The sequence below is a fragment of the Etheostoma spectabile genome, chromosome 10 (assembly GCF_008692095.1).
Source record: "Etheostoma spectabile isolate EspeVRDwgs_2016 chromosome 10, UIUC_Espe_1.0, whole genome shotgun sequence".
Taxonomy (NCBI): Eukaryota; Metazoa; Chordata; class Actinopteri; order Perciformes; family Percidae; genus Etheostoma; species Etheostoma spectabile.
In genome coordinates this window covers 4,268,499-4,295,356 of record NC_045742.1, presented here as the reverse complement: position 1 = coordinate 4,295,356, position 26,858 = coordinate 4,268,499, and the positions used below count along the sequence as shown (strand labels likewise).

General features: G+C 40.3%; 1 protein-coding gene across 3 annotated transcripts in view; it reads left to right on the top strand.

Moving 5' to 3' along the window:
- The window catches only part of fat2 (FAT atypical cadherin 2), a 119,443-nt gene extending 98,467 nt beyond the window's left edge, over nt 1-20,976 (top strand). The window contains exons 24-30 of one of the 3 annotated variants that reach the window (XR_004333767.1): nt 1,371-1,824; nt 5,223-5,376; nt 7,733-7,823; nt 7,962-8,110; nt 9,176-9,450; nt 19,436-20,811; nt 20,889-20,976. Coding sequence is in view for 2 of the 3 variants with exons in the window: in XM_032527591.1 (XP_032383482.1) it covers nt 1,371-1,824; nt 5,223-5,376; nt 7,733-7,823; nt 7,962-8,110; nt 9,176-9,450; nt 19,436-19,929 (1,617 nt within the window). In the remaining variant the exon portion in view is untranslated. Of the gene's footprint in view, nt 1-1,370; nt 1,825-5,222; nt 5,377-7,732; nt 7,824-7,961; nt 8,113-9,175; nt 9,451-19,435 lie in introns of those variants that run through there. The other 2 variants (XM_032527591.1, XM_032527592.1) reach the window with 2 other exon arrangements.
- The last annotated feature ends 5,882 nt before the right edge of the window (nt 20,977-26,858 follow it).

Sequence of the window (26,858 nt, the reverse complement as noted above, 5' to 3'; positions counted from 1 at the left end):
AGACAGATATCCCAACAATGAGCAAGCAAACTATTGACTTGTTCCTCCGACCTGCGGCTAGTGTGCTAGTGCCAGAGTCAACAGTGTCACAGTCGGAAATGCTAATTAATAATAAGTGTGACTTCATTTTGTATGGGGTTTAAATTATAAAGGTTTATTTTAAAGTGTATCAGTAACTGTAGGCCTACCATAATTAGTCATAATTTTATGGTGTGTATATATGGTAATATATATATATACATATATATATATATAATGTCCCCGCTGTCAGACATAGGTTAATTGTTATATTTCCCACATGCGTCGGGTTTTAATACAGAAATGCATGTTTCATTCACAATGGCAAGTACAAATATGGAGAGCCACTTAGCACAGACCTTTAAAGAGAGATATATATATGGCCCTGTAATTACAGCTTCCATGTCACCCAACATATGTTACTTAAGCCTGTATGTCTGACAGCGCAGCTAACATGGAACTATACCTTGTATGTAAACAAAATCTATTAATGATTCAATGGTAAACCACACTCTACTACACTAGACCACACTCTATAATTTATAAAGTATTAAGAACTTTGAAAACAGTCTCATAGGTTGCGTTCCCTTTAAAATACAGATTTTAATCAATGGGATTTATTTATCAGGAACAGACGAAGGAGTGAATTTGAGCACTGACCGTGTTCAACCAGCCATTATTACAACACATACACAAAATAATCCCAAACAACTGCTATTTAAAGTACAGTAGAATTTAACTTATCAATGGCCAATCAATAATCCTTCAATCGTCAAAACCTGTATTTTTTCTAAATCATGAAAAAAAAATCTAACCATTGATGTTTGTATTTATATATTGTCATTGACGACGCAGTTTGATTAGCTTCAAGTAATAAATATTCTGTTTCACAAAAGGTGAAAAGTGATTCATCTTGAGCCACCACACACTACTCTCAGTAATCACAGTAGTCTTGCATGGCCAGACCTTCCTCCACAAGGCTGCGGAGGAGGGTCTGGCTAGTCCACACAGCCTTCCGGGATGGGAGGAAAATGTGCCCTGGTTTATTGGCATTTCTTTAAACCAATCACAATTGGGTTGGCTGGTGCTAAGCTTTGGACGGAGCAATTTCTGAACAATCCCAGAATATATAGACTATTACCTCAGTGTCACAACACATAGTTTTGACCCACATTGGGAACTTTGTTTGTATGCTTTGACTGTTATGAAGATAGGGGAAAGGTATTTTGCCAGCGCATGCACCGAGAACTTTGATTTCCCACAGACAGTGGGACATCAAACATAAAGTCAGCACACTGACCACTGAGAGATTTTGAGTGTTTTGCTAAATGACCCTCATTTTCCTTCCTCAGCTGACTGATGGAGAGTTGCAGTTCAGGTACAGCTGTGGAAACGGCTCCCCCTCTCCTTTACTGATCCGATCAGATCCGGTGTCAGATGGCAGGTGGCACAGGGTCCTGCTAGAGGTCAACTCCAGCGGCCTGAGACTGATCATGGACCAGCAGCACACAGCCTCCGTCACCCTGACCGAGCCATGTCGGATGTTGCGCTCCCATGGTGCTTTGCTCTTCGCTTCTGTCACTCAAGACTCTGATCCGGGGCTCCACCAGCATCCGCATGATTTCGTTGGCTGCCTAGAAGGCCTGGAGCTGAATGGGGAACCAATCAGAGTGGGTGACACAGCGGAGTGGGCCAAGCCGGGGAGCAGGAGGGTGTTTGGGGTGTACCAGTGCTGCAGCAAGACAGGAGCCTGCGACAACAACCCCTGCCAGAACGAAGGGATCTGCGAGGAGGATGCCAGCGGAGGTGAGTGCCCTAAAGGTGTCATTTGACTCAAACTGAAAGCCTCTGAACACTTATTTTCTCTGAAACATTAAATATGTATGACGAAAAAATTAAGATAATGTTAAAGTTACGGAAAACTGGGGCGGCCTCTAACTCACACAGTAGAGGGTTCGCCCTATGTAGTCCTTTGCAGCGGCCCGGGCCTTGTCATCTCCTCTCTTTCTCTCTCCCTATTCTTGTCTATTCCCTGTCACTATCAAATAAAGGGAAAAAGCCCCAAAAAATGACCTTTAAAAACAGCTTTAATGTGCTTCATCTGACTGTGTGGTTGAGATTTGATGAAATTTGATTTGCAGTGGCCCAGCAGCATGAGGAAACAACCCCTCAACTGTCATCAGTATTTCACTCTAATACTGTTAAATGCTGATTGGTGCACGTATGCTATGTGACCTCATCTTTTCCCAGCTGGATCTGGCCCACTTCAAACCAGTAAGAAAAGGTCAAACAAAAACACAAGTAGAGAAATTGCTCATGTGAAATTTCTAGTGCTGTCAAACGATTAAAATACTTAATCACGGTTAATGTCATAGTTAACTCACAATTAATCACACATTTTTACCTATTTTAAATGTGCCTTGATTTCTTTTTGTCCCATTATTTTTTTTTTCTCATTTTAATATGCTCTTATCAACATGGCAAAGTGGATCGGTTTGCTTTGTGCAAATGCTTTTTAATTGCAATCAACATTGGCATGTAGCCAAATGTAGTGTTCAATATCACACAAACATTCTCACTTGGAGCAAATAATCTCTCACCCAATGTAACACTGTCCATCACTAAAAGGGTGAAAACCATGGCTTAATACTTTCTTGTTCTCAAGTTTGCTTTGAACATTGCAGTCAGGCTACTGCTCTTTATTCACCAGAGGCTCATCAACCCAGCCTCGTATTTCAGAAAGAATGGACAGTAACGGTTACCTGGCTTTGACGAGAACAACAGTTTAGTGATTGACAGACTAAAAATAGATATATTTTCATCCTTGAAGGTCCAGGCTGTCTCAACTGAAACATGAGATCTCCAGATGTGGATTAATCCGCAGCTGAAAACCGTACGAAACAATTACACAATGCCCCCTCCTTTTTAAAACAACCCTTGTTCCTTGTTATAGGATTTCTTGACTATGAGATGAATAAAGGATAACACCAGCATAATCCTTAAAAAAGGGGATTGGGGCCCAAATATCTGAGCTAATCCTCTGCAAGTTTGTAATGTCAGCGTCTTCACAAGGAAGAAATAGAACATATTAAGTTAAAAGTATTTAAGTTTCTCAAAAGTTCTTGAAGCTGCAGTTCGCCCTCTCAGTCAGGCACAAGGCATGAAAGATTAGTTTGACCTGAAATCCTTATCAGGCTCTCAGCCCTTTATGTAACTAGCTGCTTATTGCCATTGTATGTTATCTCTAATTGGCCGAATGCATCAGTTCTTGTCAAGACACAGAAGATAAGAAATTGGTGTCTCAGTGGCTTCCTGCGTCTTATTTTACATTGTGTTTTACAAAAGACGATATCTGGCGGCTTGACTTATTCTTAACTTCACATAGCAGTTTATGAAGACACCTGCAATTTTACATCCAAAAGTCCAGGAGCTTTAAAATGATAGTATTTTCTTGAGTCTCTGCCATATCTTAGCACAAATGCAGGCAGTATAGTCTTTTTCGAAGACGGTGGCCAATGAATCAAAAACATAAAGCTGCAGATATAGAGATATAGATCTCTGTGCTTTGGATGTAAACAAACAAAACCTAAAGCTGTTATCAAAATGTTTCTATTTCGGGTTTACCTGTTAGGTCACCAAACTGCTCATTCTCCTTCAGTATTAAAAGAAAATTGTGGACACAGGACACAGGGTTACAGTCAGGTATTACTTTTTCTCTGGACTTAATTCATCATCAGTTAAAATCTCATTTGAGCTATGCTTCAGGCACAACATCTGGGGTGCAATGCCGAACAACAATTAAATATTATTTCCCTCCAGGTCGAGGAAAGGTAATCAAACAGGTGACAAAAAGAGAGGCTGCGGATGTTTCTTCATGTTTTACTGCAGACTATAAAGTTGCTCTCCAACTGTTTTATTGAGGCATCAACTTTGCCTTCTAGGATAGTAAAACTGGATTTGAAGTAAAAGAAGGTAAGAGGGAAGATGAAGATTGTCGGTGTTCGGCATCGGTTTATTGAGACAACCGCAATGGCAGATTATGAAAAGGCTCTTACTTCTTGATTCTGGTCGACTGACAAAATGTTTACTGGTGATAATTTAGACCAGTGAAACGATTTCTATTAATAGAAGTTGGAAGTTGTCTGTCTTTGCTGCTGACTGATTTCTCTCCCTGCAGAACCTTTTAAATACTGTTGCTCATATGTTCTCCTCCTCTAGTCCCTGTGATGCAGTCCTCATAAAATGTCTAAAATCTGTCCTTCCATCTTGCTCTCTGTCATCAATTTGTCTCTCTCATCTGGGTCCGTTTCTGAATAATTCAAAAAAGTTGAACCTAGACATGGGCCTGGGATAAGATTCCGATGAAATGTTAACTTTCAGCAAAGAAATCACTGTTTTGCGGTATTGCCTTAGCCTGACGTCGTCATACTCAGATTCTAGTCAGAATATGAGTCTGATACTGCTCCCTTGGGTTGTGATTATGGGGCGTTTCAACTGCCGAATTCTGTGAGGATGGCAAAAACATCTTTCCAATTGACAAATTCCTCGATCACGGTTCTCCGTTCCTTTTTTAAAATTAATGCGCTGTCAATATTTTCTATGACAGACGCTGAATCTACGCATCTCAGCTCTCCAGCGGCAGCCATTTTTGTGAAACGAAGAACAGCTCTGGTTCAAGCATGGTTATGGGATAGGTATACACAGGATCAAGTCCAGACCGAACTTCCCGACCTCAAGTGTTGTGGACGGGGCTAAGTTTGGCTGGCATCCAAGCTAGTATTGTGATATTGCAATTACAGCTTTAAAATGTATTATTTTGAATTGTCTCAGTAAACAACTTTTTTCCCATTGAACAAACACACTGCACACTGGCAGGGAGAGGGAATTCTAAACTGCACTTTCTTGTCTTGGCAACTCATAAAAAACAGCTCATGCCCCAGGAACGGTATATCGGAAAATGCGGGTAGCCGGCCCACGTAGTTCCACCCCTATTTAAAAAACTCTCTCTCAACCCCCGCCCAGTTTGAAAAGTATAGTAAAATCTCTGTTTTTGACCACTTATGCACAGAAATAAATAAAGCAGCAACACATTGTTTTCCCTTTTAAATATGAAAGACTGTGTGGCTGGGATTATGTACTCGCTGTAGGGGAAACCTCAGCGGCTCTTGTCTCAGATGTCTGGGTGTGTTGTGTTTCCTCTGCAGAGCCGCGCTGCAGCTGTGCCGGACTCTCACGAGGCGCCCGCTGCGAGCTGGCTGATAACCCGTGCGCCTCTCAACCGTGTCCCCACGGCAGGGTGTGTGTGCCCAAGGATCAGGGTTACATGTGCAACTGCTCGCTGGACAACCCCGAAGCAGGGTACACACACACACACACACACACACACATTTTTATTTATGCACTTTTTTTTAAATCTTTCGTAACATATTCTTTACTTACATGCAGTAGTTGGACGTGTGTTATGTTAGTGTTCCTTCATGAGCTAATGAAGCTGTGACTATTTGATTATTGTGCTTTTATTGGAGCCTTTTTGTCTCCAATATTCATTAAAAAGCTGTTTCAAAAGCTTATACAAACATTCAAATAACTAGGAGACTCCTGATTTGTAAATAATGAATTAATGAAAACACATACAATATTCAAACTACCTCAACCTCGCCCGTTTTCCCTAATTTATCCCACATATCAGCACTCAGCTTTCAGCTGCAAAGATGAATTGATTACTTGTCAACTATTACGTTAATTACCAACTATCTAAAGTTTCCATTCCCATTGATGTTTCCTAGACTAAATGATTAATCAAATAAAGCAAAAGATTGATCAGTGAAGTATGTATTGTGGTCAAACAGATTACACACACACACACACACAAATTCATAATTAGATACACAGAGGTATTATTATGAGTCCAACTAAATATAAACACCAGCACAAACACATGATTATTCATCACCCTACAAACATCTAATTGTATTGCCCTCACACCACAAACGTCTGACAAAGAGAATAGTCACGTTCAAACAAAATTACAGCATAATTTGCATATCCCTCCTTTCAATAAGGCCGCCTGTGGGATTGCATCGCTCCTCACGGAAATTAACAGCGATCCATATTCCAGGTGGGGGTTTTAATGAAAAATGGCCGCTGCTGGATCCTAATTGCAGGCAGTAGGAGTTCGCTGTGTGACTTGTAAAACACTCAGTTATTTACCATGCTCGGGAGGTTTTTGTCGCGGCCTGATAATTACCTTGGCATTAAACTCAGTCTGTGCAAAGGACAGCAACACCTGAGAGGGAAATGTAATTTGATTGAATTCCACCCACACAAAACAACATCCATCATCCATCAAAACGGTGTCCAATACAAAGAAACGTACGGCACTTCACAAAGAATAACAGATGCAGTATTTTGCTCTGTAACTGCTGGAATATACGTTCATCGCTCAACAGCAAGTGAATTCAGCACCTGGGAAATGAGTAACACTAAACGCCAGGCAGATTTATGTAAAACAAAATGATAGGTTTTGTCAATATTGCAGCAGCAGCACTTAGCAATCAGAGCTCTGCCAGTCGGTCCCCAGGGTCGCTTTCCAAGCCTGGACCTAAAAGGTGGAGGGACGCGGTGAAGCTCTCAGCATCATCAGTAAAATGTAATATTGACTCTCGGGAGAATGTGGAAGCCTTTGTGCTGCTCTTCACTTCTCTTTAACACTCTTGATTGTGAATGAAATGGCCCTCCAAGTATATTAAATAAAGCTGATAAGGCTGTGCTATATGATCCCACATCCGAAATGTCAGCATCTTAGGATGAGGACATAGATGAACATTGAAGTACAGTGTTGGGCAAGTTACTTTAAAAAAGTAATTAGTCACAGTTACTAGTTACTTCTTCCCAAAAGTAACTAAATTAGTTGCTCAGTTAGAAATTATAAAAGTAACATTAGTACATTTTAAATGCTCAAATGTGACCCCACCTCCACCCCTCTTTAACAGAACTTAAAATACATTATTTATGATAAATCTGAATATTATAATGAAATGGACACTCAAACATTATTAACAGAAGCAATATACACAAATCTAAACTATTTTAATGTTTCTGTGGAAAAAAAGTAAGACTAGCCTCCAATCAGATGCCATGTATGTAGAAATTATGTTTATATAGTGGATTGATACATTGACACAATAGATGTTTTGGAACTTTAGATATTTATTTCCCCTCATTTGAGCTCGCCTTACCTGTCTCTTGTTGACTGACCTGCTTGTGTTGTTCGTTGTGTGTCCAACTATGCGTGCTTATGAACACACGCCCTACTCTACCTCTGATTGGCTTACCATGACATTTTACTTAGCCTCGGCCAATCGTTAGCATTCATGCACTTGTCCCACTAACCAAGGAAGAACAGTAAGAAAAAAAGTCTTTGCCTCTCGGCTCAGAGATCTAGTTGATGAAAAAAAAAAACAGCTTCAATTATAGTTACGCACCGTATTTTTTGGGCAATGACAGTAACTGCGTTATTAAGATGGGAAGACTAATCAACTAGATTACTTGTTACTGAAAAAAGTAACGTTGTGAGTCATGTGGTTATTTATAATGCCGTCATTCCCATCACTGTTGGATCTGTCAAATAACATGCACACTACAAAACTACAGCATGTAATTATGATCATTCATGTCATCTCCAAATCTCCTAAATCCACCTTCATTCTTACAGGTGTGACAATCAGTGTTTGCCCAATCCGTGTCCTGAAAGCTTTGGTTGCAAAGTCACTGACGGCTCCATCCACTGCGACCCGCTGCCTCTGGTCAGTCAGGTCAACAAATAATGACTTTATTTACTGTTTTTTTTTTCAGTGAAAGTATCTGTTAAGGGAAATGACACTTAACAGCCATAGGTACCTTAACTTATACTCATTCTAACAATTGTCCTGTCTATCTATCAGGTATCTCCAATGATCGGCTACATGGAAATCATGGAGATCGGTGTCAGCGTGCTTGGATTGCTCTTCTTGGTTGGCATCTTTGTTTGTATCAGGAAACGTTACGTACAGCAGAAGAAGAAAAAGCCCATCTGCGTCCAGGACTCCAATGGGTAAGAACACATGCAGTATTTCTATCTAAAATGAAGTTAAGAACTCCTCGACATATTTCATTAGTCCAGCTTATATGTTAAGTCAAAAACTACACTAGACTCATTAGTAGTTGTCACTTCCACAAAGAGTTGAAACAACTCTTTTTCTGCAGCACAAATAACAAAAAACTGTCCTGCTGCTTTCTTAACTTTCTGCACTGTATAATGTTATGAAGCCTTTGTACACCCAATGGAAATCAAACAGGGAAGTAGCCGACCAGCAAGAAAAACAAACTGGAGAATTTGGTTTAATCAGAAAAGCAAATTTCCTAAATTAGTTGTACAGGGATGTCAGAAACAGCTTTCTCTCCTGGAAAGCTGCTTTACTTGCAACACCGCAGGCTAAAAATGGATCTGCTCCCCAATTTCTGAAACTTAATTTTTTCCCCATTCTCCTCCAACATCCCAAACATGTAGTTAAAGCTGGATGAATTGATTGTTAACCACTAGAGGGCAAAGGATGTATAAAGCCAGCAGAACCAGCACATCGCCCTGACAGACTGTATTAGTGTTTTCAGCAACACGAAGCAGCATCATTATCCATGTGTGTCCAACACAACAAGAATTCTTCCAAGTCAAACATTGATAAACAGAAGCCTAGTTACTAAAGAAGGCAGGAATCTGTCTCTATCTCTAATAACTCCAGAAATATTCAAGGATTTCCTAGGTTTGTGGAAGACGTAGGTGTACATATTTGGCTGAGAGTTTAGGTTTTCTCCATCAAGAAATGTTACGTCTTTCCATGTTATTACCTTATCACCTTACTACTTGATTATTATATCTGTGTCTAAAATGTTGGGAAAGCTAGAGGAGATATTAAATAACTAACTCTTAAGAAGCTTAATAAAGAACAAACTTGCTAAAGAAGTCCACTGGGGACCAACTACAAGTAGTCTTTTATTATTTTCAATGCTCACATTGATTTTGCATTCATTCCACTTACGTAGTGTCCTTAAAGGCCTTATAAAGGCATGGGAAATCCCCTGAGATTAATATTTAACTAAAACCCTTTTTTCCCACCCTCAGCTACTTCCAGCCCAGTCTGGCCAAGAGCCTCAAAGCCAACAACCAGGAAGTGAACCCCATAGAGATGAGCTCATTGGTCGGTCCCACCAACGACCTCGACCACACGCCGTTCCGGTCTCTTCGCCCACGCAGCCAGATCATTTCGTCAGGAGGCGAGGTTTTCTCTCCAAAGACGCAGGGGCCGGTTGTGTGCAGTGTTGCCCCAAACCTCCCTCCCAGGCCACCGTCCAGCTCCGACAACGACTCCATCAGGAAGAACCACTGGGATTATGAAGGTGTGTGTCTGTCTGTGTATTGATGATTTTACTATGATGAACATTGTGATTTTGATTAGTGTAGACTTGTGTCCATCAGAGAGCACTGACAGGTTGATTTTTCAACTATAAAATGTCCCATTTAGTACATATCGCAGCCACAATTCTTCAAAAAAAGAAATTCGAGAATCAAAATTACTCTGCCTGAAAAGTCTAGTAGTCGTCAGGTTATATGCATGTTATTATATTATTTTCCATAAATTCTGCATGTAAAAGGAGTGTGGTGACAGCCATCAATCCAACTGCTGCCAATTTCAAATTTGAAAATGCACCATTAATGGCAGCTATTGCTTTTGGAGTAAACATTCGGGGTTGGGGCCCCAGAAGCCAACCCCCTCCCCGCTCTGCCACTGTCTTACAATATCTTTTCTTATTTTGTTTTTTGAGACACTAGAGCACAGCTGTCTACATTTCACTTTGTTACAGCTATGAGTGATAAAGGGTCGAGATCAGGAGACAATGATGAAGACTTTAAAGATGACGAGTCCAAGGATTTCAAATCGTTTGCAGCTTTATTCAAACAGTGAACAAACTTGAGCTGAGCCGACTCTGTATGAGTGACCAATGACCATCAGAATAACTGCGTTTCTTATAGTCTTCTTGTTCTGCAGTGGTCAGTTAATCTATTTCTGTGAAACAGTTACCTTTGACTAGGGTGACCACCCGTCCGCGTAGCGCGTGCGCGCACAGCGTTTGAAGCCCAATTCACGCGTCCCGCAAATTGAGACCGTGTCACGCACAATCAACGCTTGCTCAAAAAAAAAAAAGTTGGTCGCTCTATATCTTGGAGCCCAGGCAGCCAAACGAACATTAGGCTCGTTGGACATGAACTGCGCCTGTAAAGTAGACGAGAGCAGGCGGCAGCAGCCGGGGGGGTGGTGGTGGTGGTGGTGGTGGGTGGGGGGGGGGGGGGGGGGGGGGGTGACACTAAAAGCTGCGGTAAAGTCAGGCAGTTTCCAGCCGATTCCTGAACAGGAAGGGACTTTAACACTGTGGTGCGATTCCGATTTAATAAAATATAATCAGACCCACATATCAGCTGGTACACAGTCTCTAGTTTTAATTGTAGCTCTCAAAGTGTTCTACATGAGATCTGATGCTGATTTTAATTAACAACAGACTGGAGATGATCAGTGATCTGAACGGATTTAGTCTCTCTGACTTCAAACGTCTCTATCAGCCAGTACAGAATATGATTTAAATCAGCCAAATAGTTAAATCCCTCCAATTCGTTGTCATGACAGCGCAGGCACTGCAACCGACACTGGAAGGGACTTTTAGGAATGGGCTTTCCATTCAAAACTGGAGAAGAGCCGAGTCTGAGCAGTCTGAGCCCCCCCCCACACCATCAGTTAAAAAGAGAAGGTGGTACAAGAAGACTGGGAAGACTCTTTTGTTCACTGTTCTGTGGTGTTGAGTCAACCACAATTCCTGTTAGTCCTATAATTTTATATTATAATGTATTTAAGTGAATAAATTGTAATGAAAATGAAATTAAATAGCTAAAGTAAATCGTAAGTGGAAGGTGCATCTGTCAATTATATTATATGTATGAGATTTCAAATATTAATCTTTTTGAAAAAACTACACATGGTTGGCCTATTCATGAGCTTACATCAGCAGTTACCATGTTCAGGGCATAGGGTTATTAAATACCATGTAAGGTGCTAGAAATGGGTAAACCAGTATTAGTGAGTCTGCCCGTGGGGGTGCACCGCTTCGCCAGGCAGTGTCCCACATTGTCCCTCAGAAACATACCACTTGTCCCCCTGGGCTTATTAGCAGGTGGTCACCTACCTTTGACACTACTCCTTATTTGTGCTACACTCCTAATAGCTTACACATTCTGATCTATTCCTACAACCTAGTGTCCACTTCACGCTGACTCTGCCCTAAAAGCTTTGTATCTTCAACACCTCAAATTCAGTTGCGTGATTTCAGTCGGTATATTGACATTTTAAGACATATGAGGCACTGAAAACACAGAAGAAGTATGTCTTCTGCAATCGAGACACAAGGCAGCTGTTGTTGTGTATTTTGGCCTACTGTGTAATCATAGTTATATCTAGTAACACCAAACAGTGAGGAAAATAACCGCAGTTCATTTCAACTTATTGTTAAAAACATCTTACTGTTGTGCTTCCCTTCCACTGTTCTGAAGGTCAGAACAGGCTCAATGATTCACTCACTCACGGTCATTGTAAACAAATGTTTCATTGCCTTTGGAGTGGTGCGTTGGGAGTTTGTGTTTAGACTCATCTGTCAACAAGCTATGATAATTAAACTCTGGAAGATGAAACATTCATACGATGAGGCCAATTGGAAGCGATAACATCAGGGGATAAAGTAATTCCCTGGTTTCATCTCTCAGCATGTTTACTTCCCACTTTCTCTTCCTGCGATCCTCTTTGCCTCCATCTCTCTGCTCGATGGTGTTTTTTGCCCCCAGCGTTGCCTTCCAGGCAGATAACCCTGACCTTAACCCTAAATATTACCATTGCCACGCTGCCTGGAGGGAGACGTTGGGGGCAAAAAACACCAAACACATCACTCTCTCCTCGTTATTTTTATATACAGTAACCTTGGCTATGTTATATAGCGTGGCTTTGGCTCAGTGGTAGAGCAGTCGCTGGTCAATTGGAAGGTTGGAGGTTCGATCCCTGCAGTCACATGTCAAAGTGTCCTTGGGCTAGACATTGAACCCCGAGTTGCCCCTGATGCTGCGAGAGTGACTGTTATCTGATGGGCAGATGAATGCTTCCTGTACTATGTAAAAGCTCTTTATGAGAACGGTCCATTTACATTCTATTTTTGTCTCGTTCTATATTCTTTATTACATCCTCTTTTGCTCTCTTCTCCTGTCTCCCTCTCTAAATATCTCCCTCCATATTGTCCTTTGTATTTCTTGCTCCCCCCACATCTTTTATTTTGCAGTCCTTTTTTCTCACCCCTTTTCTTAATCCCTCTCACTGGGCCTCATGCAAGAACCCCTCTCACAAACAGGTTTGTTGCTAAGGGAAATGTGCTTGCCAATTGATATTCATGCTTCCAGTCCTTCTAATTCTCCCTTTTTTATCTTCTTATCTGTCATTCTCTTATATTTTTCTGTTGCAGCCTCTTTTTCCTTGTTTTCCATCTTTCTTACGTGTATCCCGCCCTCTGTCTCTCTCCGGTCTATTTCTCTCGTTCTCATTCCTTCTATCAAACTCACTCAATTCCTTTCTCCTCTTTTGTTCTTCCTTTATGCTCTCTCTCTCTGTCTACCCTTACCATTCTCACACTCTGTCTCTGCTTTTGTGTGCAGCCATTTGTTTTCATGTACCGGATCAATACGCCGTGCTGATATGTTCTTGAGACAGATGAAAAGAGGCAGATCAGGCGTTTGCCATGCCATCATTCCCAAGGCAGCGCTAGCCTGGCACGTCATTCATGTCCTCGACCTTATCACGGAGAATAAAGGACACATTCCTGTAGTCGTTGTCCCGGACTGCGGCTGAACGCTCTATACTTTGCTTTTTGTTCACCCTGTGACCCTGAAAATGATTCAACATGTTTTGTGGCTCTCAACTATGCCAGACATGTTCTGTGTGTCTGTGATGCTTAAAATGGTTAACAACTTCTGGAATAAAGATAATATCTCAACATATAAGCATTGCAAGCTGTAAGAAAAAAATAACTGACTTAATACGGGGCCTTTGCCTTCTATCACCACCACTGTTATTGAATTGGTGATGAAGCATCCAATCACAGAATCCATCAACAATCAGCCATCATGAAGCTATGTTTGGCTGTCATATGCCAAGATGATAAAATGACACTGATAGCAAAAAAGAAAAAAGATGTGAGCACCTATCTATGATTTTATTTTATTTTTTTAAGAAGATTACTTCTTTTGTATTTTTGGGATTTATTGTACATGTTCACACTAAATCATTCTCAAGCTTTGTCTTAAACTACTTGAAAACTGGTTTGAAACGACTGCAATAGAAAAGATGTAATGTACCTGGCTTGTGATCTGTCACAACCACTGTTACTGTCATTATTTAGCCAAGTATGTGCAGAAAGATACATGTCGGCACCAAATATCATATTCCTTTTTCAATATAATTTAGGAATAGTTTTTTTTTAATAAGAACTAAAAGCCGAAGGGTCCACAATGAGGCTTCAGTTTTTTAAAGATTGAGATTTTTAAAGATGGGCCTAGGTTAGATGAAGACATGAAAGGGGAGAGAGGGGGGGGGTGACATGCAGCAATGGGCGCAGGGCGGAGGTGAACCTGCGGCCTCTGCGATGAGGAGTAAACCTCTATAAATGGGCGCCTGCTCTACCAGCTGAGCTGCCCAGGCGCCCGTGACTGCAGTTTAGACATGCAGAATGGATGACAGCCTCAATATCCGATGCGGTTCATTTTCAGCTCTCAAATCCAATTTTTGCTCTGCACTGCGTCAGCCCACCCTCGTACCTTCATGTTTAGAGAAGGTTATTTTAAATCATGATTTTTAATGTCCTTTTTCAGGCTGTTTATAAAGCAAATTTAGGGAAAAGACTAGAGGCGTACTTTGTTAAAGAGAAACACCAGTGAATTTAAATACACGTTGCTAAAACTGTACAGCTCGGCAGTCAACCAAGACCGAAGAGAATCCCCCTGATACATGCATTAATGTGTACTGTGGTGACATTTTAATATAGATTTATGTTTCAAAATGTTCTGTTTTGCCCCGCTTAACTCGTTAATAATAGCGAGAGGCCCAGAGGCAGCAAACATTCATCACTTCACCGGTAAAATGCAAAAGCCTTTAAATATACAAACAATTATATTTGCATAGTAGATTATTTGATCCACATTTCATGAGGCCTTGAATTCCTTTTCAGAGGCATTATAATCCCACTTTGACTTAAGCTTCAAATGAAAAGTTACCTCGAAAGAGAGCTCAGTTTGGTGTAATTAATCTTTAAGTGAGCAATCTGACATTTATTAGTCATGTTGCAGCCCGAGGTGGGGATCCTAGTCCTTTGTTCTTTACACCTTTAGAAAAAGAACCGCTGTTGTTCTAACTGTATTTATTGAACGGTTCAAAGTATGAAAATAACAACCTTTAAATCAGAGCTGAATATGTCCTTTGATGTCTGTTGTTTTAAGCCTACAAAATTCCGTAGATTTTAAGGATCAGTTAAGATTTAGTCCAATGCTGATTACTGTGGAAACATTCATTGTGCATTAGTTGCCACAAGCCGATATTGTAGCAAAAGCAAATTAAGATATTGTCAGTAAATGTTTTTCAGTTACACTCAGTATAGTCTATATCCACGATGTTCCACTTTCGGGATGATTCAGGGGCCGCCGGAAATTTCACTGGATGTCCATCACCTTCCTCTTCCTTTGTGTTGGTGTTCTAAACTCCGGTGGATTTCGGAGGACTATGTTACCTGCTCCTCAGATCTCTGCAGGGGACATCCAGACAGCTATCTAGACTATCTGTCCAATCTGAGTTTTCTGTTGTACGACCGAAACAACTTTTGAACGTACACATGTTCCACCAAAACAAGTTCCTTCTCAAGGCTATTTTGCGGCTGCCCCGTGGCTCCATCCGGCTCTCAGCACCGGCCAAGACGATTGTGATTGGTTTAGAGAAATGCCAATAAACCAGAGCACGTTTTTCTCCCATCCCAGAATGCTGTGTGGAGTAGCCAGACCCTCCTTCGCAGTGCTGTGGAGGAAGGTCTGGCAATGCGAGACTACACTCAGTAAGAACATTTTGCGACTTGGCATGAGTTTCTTTCAAAACATATTAGCAAATTAGCAGTGTGTCAACATGATTTTCATTTTCAGGATATAGGGTTATATTAATAAAATATATATATATTAAAGAGTCACAGACTGCTGAAGATGAGATATAGTAAACACCGACTTGTACTCATTGTAAAATCTGCCAGTTTGCTGATTCATTGCAGCCTGCGTTGGTGATCAAAGTTCTCTGCTGAGACAATAAAAGTACTTTGACTTTGACAAGAAACAGTTCTTGTCCCTAACTACTTATTGAATAATTATCAAGCAATGCTGAATCCCTTTGATGTCTATTAGGTCTACAGAGGGATATTTAAAGTTGCTTAGCTTTTCATCTCTTAAGCCTTGAAACATTATCATTGTGCAAGTACTTCTCTTTCACTTTGTCGCCCTCCTTTTCCCTCTCCTTCTGTTTGTCTTTTCTCTCTTATTTTTCCCACCCTCCATCACTTGCTCTATTTTTTCAGTTTCTCTCTTGTCTCACATTCCCTGATTCTTTCTCTCCCAAAATTTGCTTTACAGTGGGGCTCGAAAGTTTGGGCACCCCAGGTAAGAATTTGTATTAATGTGCATAAAGAAGCCAAGAAAAGATGGAAAAATCTCCAAAAGGCATCAAATGACAGATTAGACATTTGTATAATACGTCACAAAAAGTTAGATTTTACTTCCACTATTTACACTTTCAAAATAACAGAAAACAAAAAAATGGCGTCTACAAAAGTTTGGGCACCCTGCAGAGCTAATGCCTTGTACCCCCCCGCCCACCCCCCTTTGGCAAGTATCACAGCTTGGAAACACTTCTCGTAGCCAGCCAAGAGTCTTTCAGTTCTTGTTTGAGGTAGCTTCGCCCATTCTTCCTTCCAAAAGTCTTCCGGTTCTTTGAGATGTCTGGGCTGTCTGTCACCCACTGCTCTTTTAAGGTCCATCCATAGATTTTCAATTATGTTGAGGTCAGGAGATTGTGAAGGCCATGGCAAAACCTTCAGTTTACGCGTCTTGATGTAATCCTCCGTGGATTTGGGTGCATGCTAGAAACTCTGCAAACTTTTGCAGACGCCATTTTTTTGTTTTCTGTTATTTTGAAAGTGTAAATGATGGAAATAAAATCTAACTTTTTGTGAGATATTAAATGAATGTCTAATTTGTCATTTGGTACCTTTTGGAGATTTTTCCATCTTTTTGTTAGCTTCTTTATGCACATTAATACAAATTTTTACCTGGGGTGCCCAAACTTTTGAGCCCCTCTGAACTTCTAAGTAGCCCTTTCTGTTTGTTTTTTGTCTTGTTTCCACTCTATCTCTCTCTCTCTCTCTCTCTCTCTCTCTCTCTCTCTCTCTCTCTTTCTCTCTCTCTCTCTCTCTCTCTCTCTCTCTTTCTCCCTCTCACTTTGTCTCTTTTTCTCTCTGTCTCACAGCACAAGCAGCTAGGCGTCTGCTTAGTATTCTCAGTAGTTCAAGCAACAGTAGGAGGCTTTTTTTAATGTTTTGTTTGAACAAACTGCATAATGCTTCCGCCTTGTTGAGAATTTGGGAATGAAGGGCAGGAATTTGAAGTGGTTTTTGTTTTTGATTTTGCCTCCCATCTCGTCCCATCTGCAGGGTGTCTCCTGTCAGTCAAACGGTGTGAGCTAAGCTGCAACACTGTAGGACACTTTGGATCTTTCGTTCATTAGAATTATTACGTTATTGTTATCACTGTTATACTTTTATAATACAAACTTAGAAAAAAGTGCGTTAAAAAAAAAAAATCAGAAAACATTGTCAATAATAAACTTTCAAAAAGGCAACAAACATGTCCAAAAACATCTGAAAACAGCGGCAAAAACATTGAAAAGGATAAAAAAAAATCGAAAAAGGCCCAGTTTTGACTATTGGGGGGGGGGGAATAACAGAAGTCAGTAAGACAGCAAGTGCAACACAATACGCTTTCTCAAGGAGCCATGCAGAGCGACAGGAAGCAGCAAGACGTAAACAGATAAACATCAGCATCCATATTCAGTACATGAAGCCACGCAAGCAAAAAAACACAGCCATCCAACACAGATTATAGCCATTTTCTTGAAACATGCAGTACAAGTAATTAAGATTTGTAATAGTTAAAATACAAGTGAATATGTTATACATACCCAGGCCATGCAGACCTGACTAAGACTATATCCGACTTAATCTGATTGTATAAGTCAACAGGGTGTAACTTTTCTTTTACAAAATACAATTCCTTTTGCATTTAGCCTTTATTTGACAGAGGACAGTGTCGTTTTGAGCGTCTCTCTTCCAAGAAAGACTTATAGACTGCTTGTAGGCCTCCTGAGAGTCCCTGCTGCCGTGTTTAATTGCTGCGCACCAGTTGGATCTGTCACTTGCAAGTGCCTCCCAGTTGTCCAGGTTGATGGAGAAGACCTTAAGATCTCTCTTGATGACGTCTTTAGGATGAGATGCTCATAATAGAGAGCCCCCCCGGGCAAAATTAAGTGAAAGGATGTGTGCCCAGGTCAAACTTCCACCTCTGGACTCAATGCTGGTAGCTGTGCCAAGAGAAATCTCAATCATTCCCATTCTTGCAAAGACGGAGAGCGTAGGTATATGTTAGGAGATAACATAGGCACAGTCTAATTATTGCTAACTAAAATGCTATTTAACGTTAGTAATTAAACCTAAACAGCTGATGTAAGTCCAAACTGTCTGCGAGCTTACCCAGTACTATACGGTGATGTGTCGACAATGCGACAACAAGTCGCTTGGTTATGACACAATCAAAAGGTATAAGGCAATAGAGCCTTTTTACATTGTTGTGTTTCTTTAGAAATGAACATGGACAACTAAAGTTTTTAAATGCTTCAGATATAAAGTTATTTGCTGTCAAAGTGGCGCCAAAATGAATGGCAGCTAACGGCGGGTGAGTGCTTTGTAGCATTAAAATGGCGCCATGGGAGCTACGCTTTGTGGACGCCCGCTTACCCCCCTGACTCCACTGGGTGTAAATTCTTATTAGCACAATGAAATAGATGTGATAAGTGGGCCTTTATCAAGGTTGGGATTTATCTTGGGATTAGTATTCTGGGAAATATTATAAGTGATAAAGCGTTACGAGCAGACACAGGGATGTAGATAAATCCACAGGAGCTTGACATCAAGGTTGTCCTTGCGTTGTCTTAATATTAATTTATTATAATTCTGTTGCTCCAAGCAGAGAGGATTATTCTACTTTTAAGTCAGCATCATTAATTTATCTAAAATAGTGGAGTAAATGTGGTGACGTTAGGCCAAGAGCTTTCTTTACACATCTGCCCTCTTCCTCTTCCACTGATGAAACTGACACCTCTGCAAATCCACACTGGCAGATTTAATATGCAAATATCCAAAGCTGTCTTAAAACCCCAGACTTATCTGCACACCCTGCACAACAACAACTGTCGCAGTGTTTTTTAGTATTTATCTTTCGTTGAAAATAAGTGTTGATGAGAGTATTTTGTTCAGTCTGTGGGCTGATGTCATGCGGCAGCTATTTAAACTAAGTGGTGAACTTCTCACTCTGACAGGTGCCGACACACTGGCACACTGGCGAGTTTTCACAGCCAAATTAACACTGACAGCTTTTGCAAAATGTATGGTATCTGTGAATGAGTTGGTCTGATAATAGACAAAATGGCTCCAAAGAGCATTGATAATAGTAGTTGTACAAATTTCTGTCACAATTCATTAATAAACTACTGCTTGATATTTTTACTGTTACTGTAACAAAAGAAAAATGACATTCCATTTTTATCCCTTTTACCCTATTTAGCATTTGTTTATTATGATCTTAACACTGCAATTAACGATTATTGTATAGTTAGATTTAGCAATTAATTGCTTAGTCTATAAAATGTTAAAAAAACCAAAATCCTATGCAGATTCCCTTAGCCAAAATGTGTAACGGGAAAAAACTCATTTTACATTGATATAAGCAGCCAATTCTCCCATTTGGCAAATGTTTCACATTTTTGCTTAATAAATAATTCAGATTTCTGTCGACAGACTAAATGGTAAATTGACTAATTGGTCAGCACTACATTACCCAATAATCTGTTGGGTCGTTGCAATTGATGACCAACTAGTTGATCTAAAGATGGTATCAAGCTGAATGATTCTGATGTTTTCCATGTCTGTGCTCTCTCATCAGTCTATCCAGCAGACCCCAACTACTACGGCCCCCCAGCAGTCCAGGAGTTCCCCCAGTTTGACATCGTAGAGGACACCTACTCTACCACCTCCACCATGGACTCGCGACGGAACTCTCGATTCGGCGGCTTCCCGTTTCCACTGGATCGATGTGACCGCCGCGCTCCCTTACCGCCCTGCTACAGCAACCAGAACCTGGACGACTTCCTGGGTCCCGACGGGCTTCCTCTCCCCAGCTCCCAGTGCCCCAACGAGTACACCGCCATCAGCTACTACCCCACCCAGCACGCCCGCAGCCTGGACAACGTCTCGGGAGGCTACAAGAGACTCAGCATGCGTCTGAGCGTGGCGATGCCGTCGTACGCAGAGCAGGCCAGCCCGGCGCCGAACCCCGCCCAGCCTCAAACGAGACCAGCAGGGCGGAATCCGAGCAGCTACGAAGGGTCCAGCATGGTTGAGAGTGATTACGGGAGCTGTGAGGAGGTGATGTTTTAAGACCCAAGATTGGGTTAGAAGCCTACGTCCTTTTTTTTTTGTGGCAATTTGCGTCCTTGTTCGATGATTACTCACTTTTAGTTTCATGTGGGAGCCTAACAGTGTAAGTACATGGCACCGTGTTGTACGACTCCATTCTAAGGCAGCCTTGTGTGCAAGTACAGCTCGTAGATGGGACTCTTTGAAAAGGCAGCACAGCACACTCGCTGTGAGAGTCTTTTTTTTCACAGAAGAAAGCCATGTGAACCATTCAGATGTCTTTCATGTGTTTGACTTTTCAAAGTAGTGAAGTCCTACTGTGCCAGACTAGGCGGGGTAATTTAGAGCTCCTCGGTTACTTCCGCGGAGAGAGTTCAGCAGAAGTTCATCCCCGATGTCTGAGAGACGCCACCGAGAGCACTCGTTAACTTGAGAGGGTTGTGAAATTGCGAAGAGTATTACTCACTTGACTGTGGACTGTTTCTTTGTCAAAATAGGGATAACTCAAGACTTTTTTTAAGCTTTAACATTAGAAAATCTGACTCTCAGAAGAGGATTCTGCTTTCTAAAAATCACACAACTGCATTTCACTTCTTGCACACACGAGCCAGCCACTCTGAAAACATCAATTTCAGCTCTGTCAAACATTGATAATGGTATGCATGCTGTGCACCAAATTATATGATTGAATGAGAGACGGCAGGCATGAGAAAACACAGTTGCCATGGCAGTGGCCAATGTGACATTCAGACGTCTAATGAAATCCTGATGAAGAGCTTTGGTGAGTGTTGCATTGTACGGAAGGTAACTAGTGTTTATCATATCCACATTCTGCGGTGTGTTTGTGTTAACGTGGAATTTCTTTTATCATAAAAACACTGCAAGAAATGTTGGAAAATGCAGGTTTAATGTGTGTCTAATGTGTGCCCACTATTTCAAATCTACAGGTATTAAAAAGACATTAAGCACATTTCATGCAGGTTAAAAATTTCAATGAACTCTTTAATCTGCTTACTGTTGCTGTTTAATCTCGCTGTCTGTTACAATGAAGGGGGCTGGATCCTCATTTAAAAAACAAAAACAAAAAAAAAGATAAGAAGCCATGAACACAAAGTGAGGTTAGTCGTGAAGTAGGTGTGTTTTATCTCTGAGTGTTACTAGTATCAATGCTGATACATTCTGTACATTTTAAATGTGAACGCATCTCCTCTTGGATATTAATAAGCGGGAACTAGATTACAGTATTTTCTTTGGAGGGGACGGTGGTGTTTGTGATCAAGTTCAGCTCTGTGGTGGTGTTGCCCTCGGTGACAAAGCCAACACTTCATGTGGAGGCGTTGAAGAAGAGCAAAAAGAGTCTACGCAACCATTTTAAATGGTGTGAATGTGCAAGCCTCAGATGAAAGAAATGCTCGTTTCAGTCAAGAGTTGGTTGTGCATTATGCAACTTATTACAAAGTAAATGTTTTGTACTGAAAATTCCATGTTTAGCCCGAGCAGCAAAATCAACTTTTAAAAGCCATAATATTCACAATTCAATTCAATTCAATTCAATTCAATTTTATTTATGGTATCAATTCATAACAAGAGTTATCTCAAGACACTTTACAGATAGAGTAGGTCTAGACCACACTCCAGAATTTACAAGGACCCAACAGTTCTAGTAGTTTCCTCCAGAGCAAGCAACAGGGCCACAGTGGAGAGGAAAAACGTCCTTTTAGGGAGAAACCTGGGACAGACCCAGGCCCAGGCCCAGACCCAGGCTCTTGGTAGGCGGCGTCTGACGGGCCGGTTGGGGTTAGTGGAAATAACAAAAATAGAAAAAATAGTAGTTTGTAGTAGTTCTTTGTAGTAGTTCATGGCATAGCAGGGCACTGTGCGTTATTACAAGGCCCAATAAAATATCACTGCAGAGGAAATGACTTCCTGAACATTACTTTTACAACCACTAATGCTGATTACGCTGGAACTAGAAATAGACCACCAAACCTACTGTGGAAGCCGGGGTTTGTCTCTTTATAGGAAATTTGAACAAATGTGTAATTTATTCAGGTACAATTCATATGTTAGCATAAGTACAGAAAGCCTCATGCACAATGCATAAAGTGACGTTTCCATTTGGCCGCTCAGCAGTTTATTCTTTGTATTCATACATGAAGTTAAAATCTGATTTATTCATGTCTTCGGTCGCTATGACAACCAATGTCAGCTGGCAACTATGCTGTCCAAACAACACTTAACATATGTCAGGTCAATGCAGATCAAAGGCCACATCGAAAAGGAAAATCAGCTGTTTGGATTTGGGCGCGTGTTTTCTGCTGCTGCACGTTGTCAGGGATGCTGAGGATGCACGTGAAGTCATAGTAACTGAACTGTTACACAGGCTGGGAGATAAATGAGACACAAGGGCGCTGCCGGTTTTAGGAAAAGGCATTTGCTGTAACGTGTTAACAGACATCAGGGTGATTCAGACCGGGTTAAATCAGTTGCCAGTCACAGAGAAAAATCTTTTTTTCTGTAACTGTGTCATTCATTTCTATCATCAAAGTGTGTGTGTAGTGGGACTAACTCAAAGCACACGCTTTGCAGGGATTAATACATATGTATTCACTGCTGTTTTTACTGCTGGGAAAAAGGGAGACTAAAAGAAATTAGGGTTTGGAAGTTTAATCGATTTAGACAACTTTCAAGTTTATATAATGGAAAAAAACGGCTAATCTCTCCCACAGTAGGCAGTGTTGTGCCAATAACAGATAAGCCTTTTGAATTTAATATCCTGGATGAATAATATGGGCCTTAATGAGTGCCGAATCAGACTTCCTTCATAATAGATTTGACCGTGTATTTTTGCCACCTTTTGTTGTTTCAGCATTGGAAAGCAATTTCATAAACAAGAAATGAGAATTTTTGGAAGAGCTTAGACCCACTAATCAACATTTTCATTTGAGTAACTACATTCCTGCTGAGTGTCATCGCCATCTCTTATTTTGTGAAATCTGAGAAAGTGTGACTAAATCCTCCCAGCAGTTTAAATGTAATTGTTGTAATCTGTGGGTTAATTTAATGTCCATCCTTCCAAATATGATTGCTGTTTCAGAAATAAATAAATATATCTGTACAAAAAAAAGACCTTTATAGTGTACAGGTATTGTGTTGTACAGAGTCTGTATCCTTGTGTAGCTCTTGTTGTTTGTGCCGAATATGACTCACTTGAATGTAAGGTACATTTGTTTTCATTCATAAAAGTTTTTTTTTTTTTTATCAATATGGGCCTCCCCATGTTTTGCCCTGTTGTTTCTCTGTGAGAGATTTTATTAAGATACCGTCTTTACTTTTTGTTTTTCAATATTGTAAAGAGAATATGAATAAAGATAATCTTCTATGAACACTGATTCTTGCTGCTTTGTGTACTCAGCAATACAACACACACCACACACACACACACACACACACCACACACACACACCACACACACCACACACACACACACACACACACACAACACACACACACACACACAACACAGTGGGTTTTGTCATTGTCAGAAAAGAAGTATAAAATTAAAAAAGCTTTCTTTTCCAGACAGGATTTGTGTTATCAGAGGAAATCACAGGTAATTTATATTTAACCACACATTAGTGATGTGAGACTGATGTGCTGAGAAAGTCATGAAACGTGTAGTAAAAGTCACAAAAAGTCATAGTATTGTACATTGAAATGTTTTTTCTTAAAAGAAGTCATAGAATAGTGAAAATATAGCTAGTCAAAAAATTGTCATGAAAGGTCATAGTATAGATTGTTGAAAATAAGTCACATTATAGTATGTCAAAAAAAAAGGTCATAGTATAGTATGTTGAAATAAAGTCATAATAGCATGTCATAAAACGTTATAGTATATTATGTAGTAAAAGTTATAAAAAGTCAAAGTATTGTTATTGATACTATAGCAAGACGAGAAAGAGTCATAAAAGGTCAAAGTAAAGTCATAGGAAGTCAAATAAGTCACACTGTAGTTTGTAGTAAAAAGTCATAAAAATGTCATGGTGTAGTATGTTGAAAAAAGTCATATAGTATGATGAAAAAAGTAAAAAAAAGTCATAGTGTGGTGTACAAAAAATCTCATTAAAATTATTATATATTGTAGGATGTTGAAAAAAGTCCTACTATCATGTCTAAAAATAGTTATAAAAGGTCATCGCACAGCATGTCAACAAAAGTCATAAAATAGTCTGATTATTATATAAAAAAGTCGTAAAACGTCAGACTAAAGTATGTAAAAAAAAATTCACAGTTTAGTAGGTTAAAAAAAAAGTCATAAAAGTCATAAAAGCTCATGGTACGCTATGTTGAAATGAAGTCAAAGTATAGCATGTCAAAAAAAATTTCATTAAAAAGTCGTAATATAGAATGTTTAAAAAAGTCATTAAAATGTCATAGTATAGTATGTCGAAAAAAGTTTAAAAAAAAAGAAGAAAAAAAAGTCATGGAATAGAATGTCATAGAAGTTCTGTTACGTCCCGTAGTGCTAGGGGCATCAGGACATAAACATGAAACCAGATGTGATCGACATTTGAAAGGATATTTCTTTTAGAAGGAGGTAAACCAGAACAGTTGTTTTGTGCCTGGCAGGCGGCCTGGATGCTGATGGTTCATCACTGTAGTGCGAGGGTCATCAACTACATATTTCCGGGGGCCAGAATTTTTCTAAGCACACACTCCGGTAGCCAGACTTTCAGATAAATAAAATAAAATGACTTTATACCTAGCATGCCTATTCTTGTTTGGCATTTTCACTTTCTTATTGAAGTAATGGTATTTTCTTTAAATGGATTAGTGTGAGCAAACTCCAACAGTAAAAATGATAACTGGCACTTTACTTAGAAAAAGATCTAGTAGTATGTAGCCTACTGTATGTAGAAATGCAGCGTCCTGATTGGTGGACAATGCCTGCAGAAAGAAACGGCTGTTGTCAGGTAAAATAATGGACTGAAAGGCAGGTTCTGCATTGCAATGAAACAATACTTTTGCAAAATAATGCCAGCATCATCAAGAATGAAAAAGGTGAACATGACATTGTGTCATTCACGTGCATATTAAGTAGCCACACGCATCTGATTTGGTCTTTTAAAGGTGCCCTGCCACACGTATTTCATTAATTTGTGGTAACGTCTGAAGATCTACCATGGACTCTAACATTTTTATGTGGAAAAAATGCCTTGGTTACATTTTTTCAAGCCGTTCTAGCATGTTATAGAAAGCCTGCAGGAAGACTCAGCTCCAATTGTGCCAGTTCTCATTAATATTCAACGAGCTAAGCTGCTTTACTCTGATTGGCTGACAGCTAGCCAATGAGAGCCTGACAATCAACGTCCTTTACCTAGTGCAACTGGGCGAGTTCATGAGTAGTAATGAGCTCAGGCAACATGACATCAGACTGACCAGCTGTTGGGATTGGCCTGATTTCTTGGATTCTGGTTCAATTTTCAGGATTCTGATTGGCTAACGTGGGCTTCAGCTTCTTGTTACACGGACACCTACAAGGTTGGCATGCTCATGACGCCACTAAAGGCATATCTACACGAGTACCTGTAAATGTATGCTTTTCTGAAAACTGACAGCTTATTTGTTTATTTATAAAAATGGAGAGGTTGAAATGTCCGTTTATGAACAAATCCGGCCACGTGTAAACGTAGCATTACAGTAACATAGAGAAGCAAATGTGTGTTTGCACCGTAAATGAACAGACCCATGAGTAAATACACTGGAATGGAGGATCATTCAATTGTGTTTTTATGTTTGATATCTATTTTTTTCCCACTTAGTATCTCATAATTACAATGATGCAAAATAGCAAGGACATTCATGTAAATTCATGATCTTTTTCAATTCCTCAAACACTGTGTGAGAGGGAGGGAGAGAGAGAGAAGAGAGAGAGAGAGAGAAAACAACCTACAGGCAGGAGCACACAGTGCATGTCTGAGATTTTGTGCGTACTTTAGTGTGACGGAATGAAATAATTTGTGTTTATGTGAAAATGAGATATGGAGGTGCTGAGATAAAGGTGTCTGTGTTCTGTCATAAAAGAAGAAGAAAAAAAAGAAGAAGAAGAAGCTCTTATCTGACCCAGTCAGCCACTTTCTGCCAGATCCTGACACTACACTGAAGTGTGTGTGTGTGTGTGTGTGGTGTGTGTGTGTGTGAGAGAGAGAGAGAGAGAGATGAGGTAGCAATAGCACACTGCACATCAAAGAGTTCAAACACGTCCCACTGCTCTCTTTTTTTTGTTGCCTGAAACACATCCCCAGTATCTGGCTTCTGTGTATCACTACTTCTTCTCCCTCAAACTTCTGCTTCACTGAAAACTGAAAACTACTGAAAACTACTGAACACTCTTTTGTAGCTGAGAATAAAGAAGAAACCTTCAAACTACTTAAGACATCAAACGCACCCAACGTACCAATGAAAAGTGTTTTTCTGGGTTGGAAAATTCTGTTTAACATACATCTGACAGGATTAACAGAACCATGACCCAATGCTGCGGGGCAAGATGGCGCAAAACATCAAATCTAGAAAATAAAATAATAAAAATGCTTGGAAATATTGAATGAAAAGGGAATGTCAGAGCTTAAACTGCCCTTTGCTTTTTGCCATTGGAAATGCAGATCACACACACACACACACACACGTAGGCTCTCTCTTTGTGTGTGTGTGTGTGTGTGTGTGTGATTCTCTTGTATCTGTAACAATACTGAGGTCATGAGTAATGAGGAGACAGTGGTGGCGGTCAACGTTTTCACAAACACCTCTCATCACAGGCTGAAAATTGCACCTAATTTTTGTGCACCTGGAATAACAACTGCAGCAGCAAAATGGTCCTGAATCGCATGGATAAATGGAATCAGGGAGAGAGACCGTTCCAGTGCTTTGCATTGTGAGACAAAGGAGGCTGG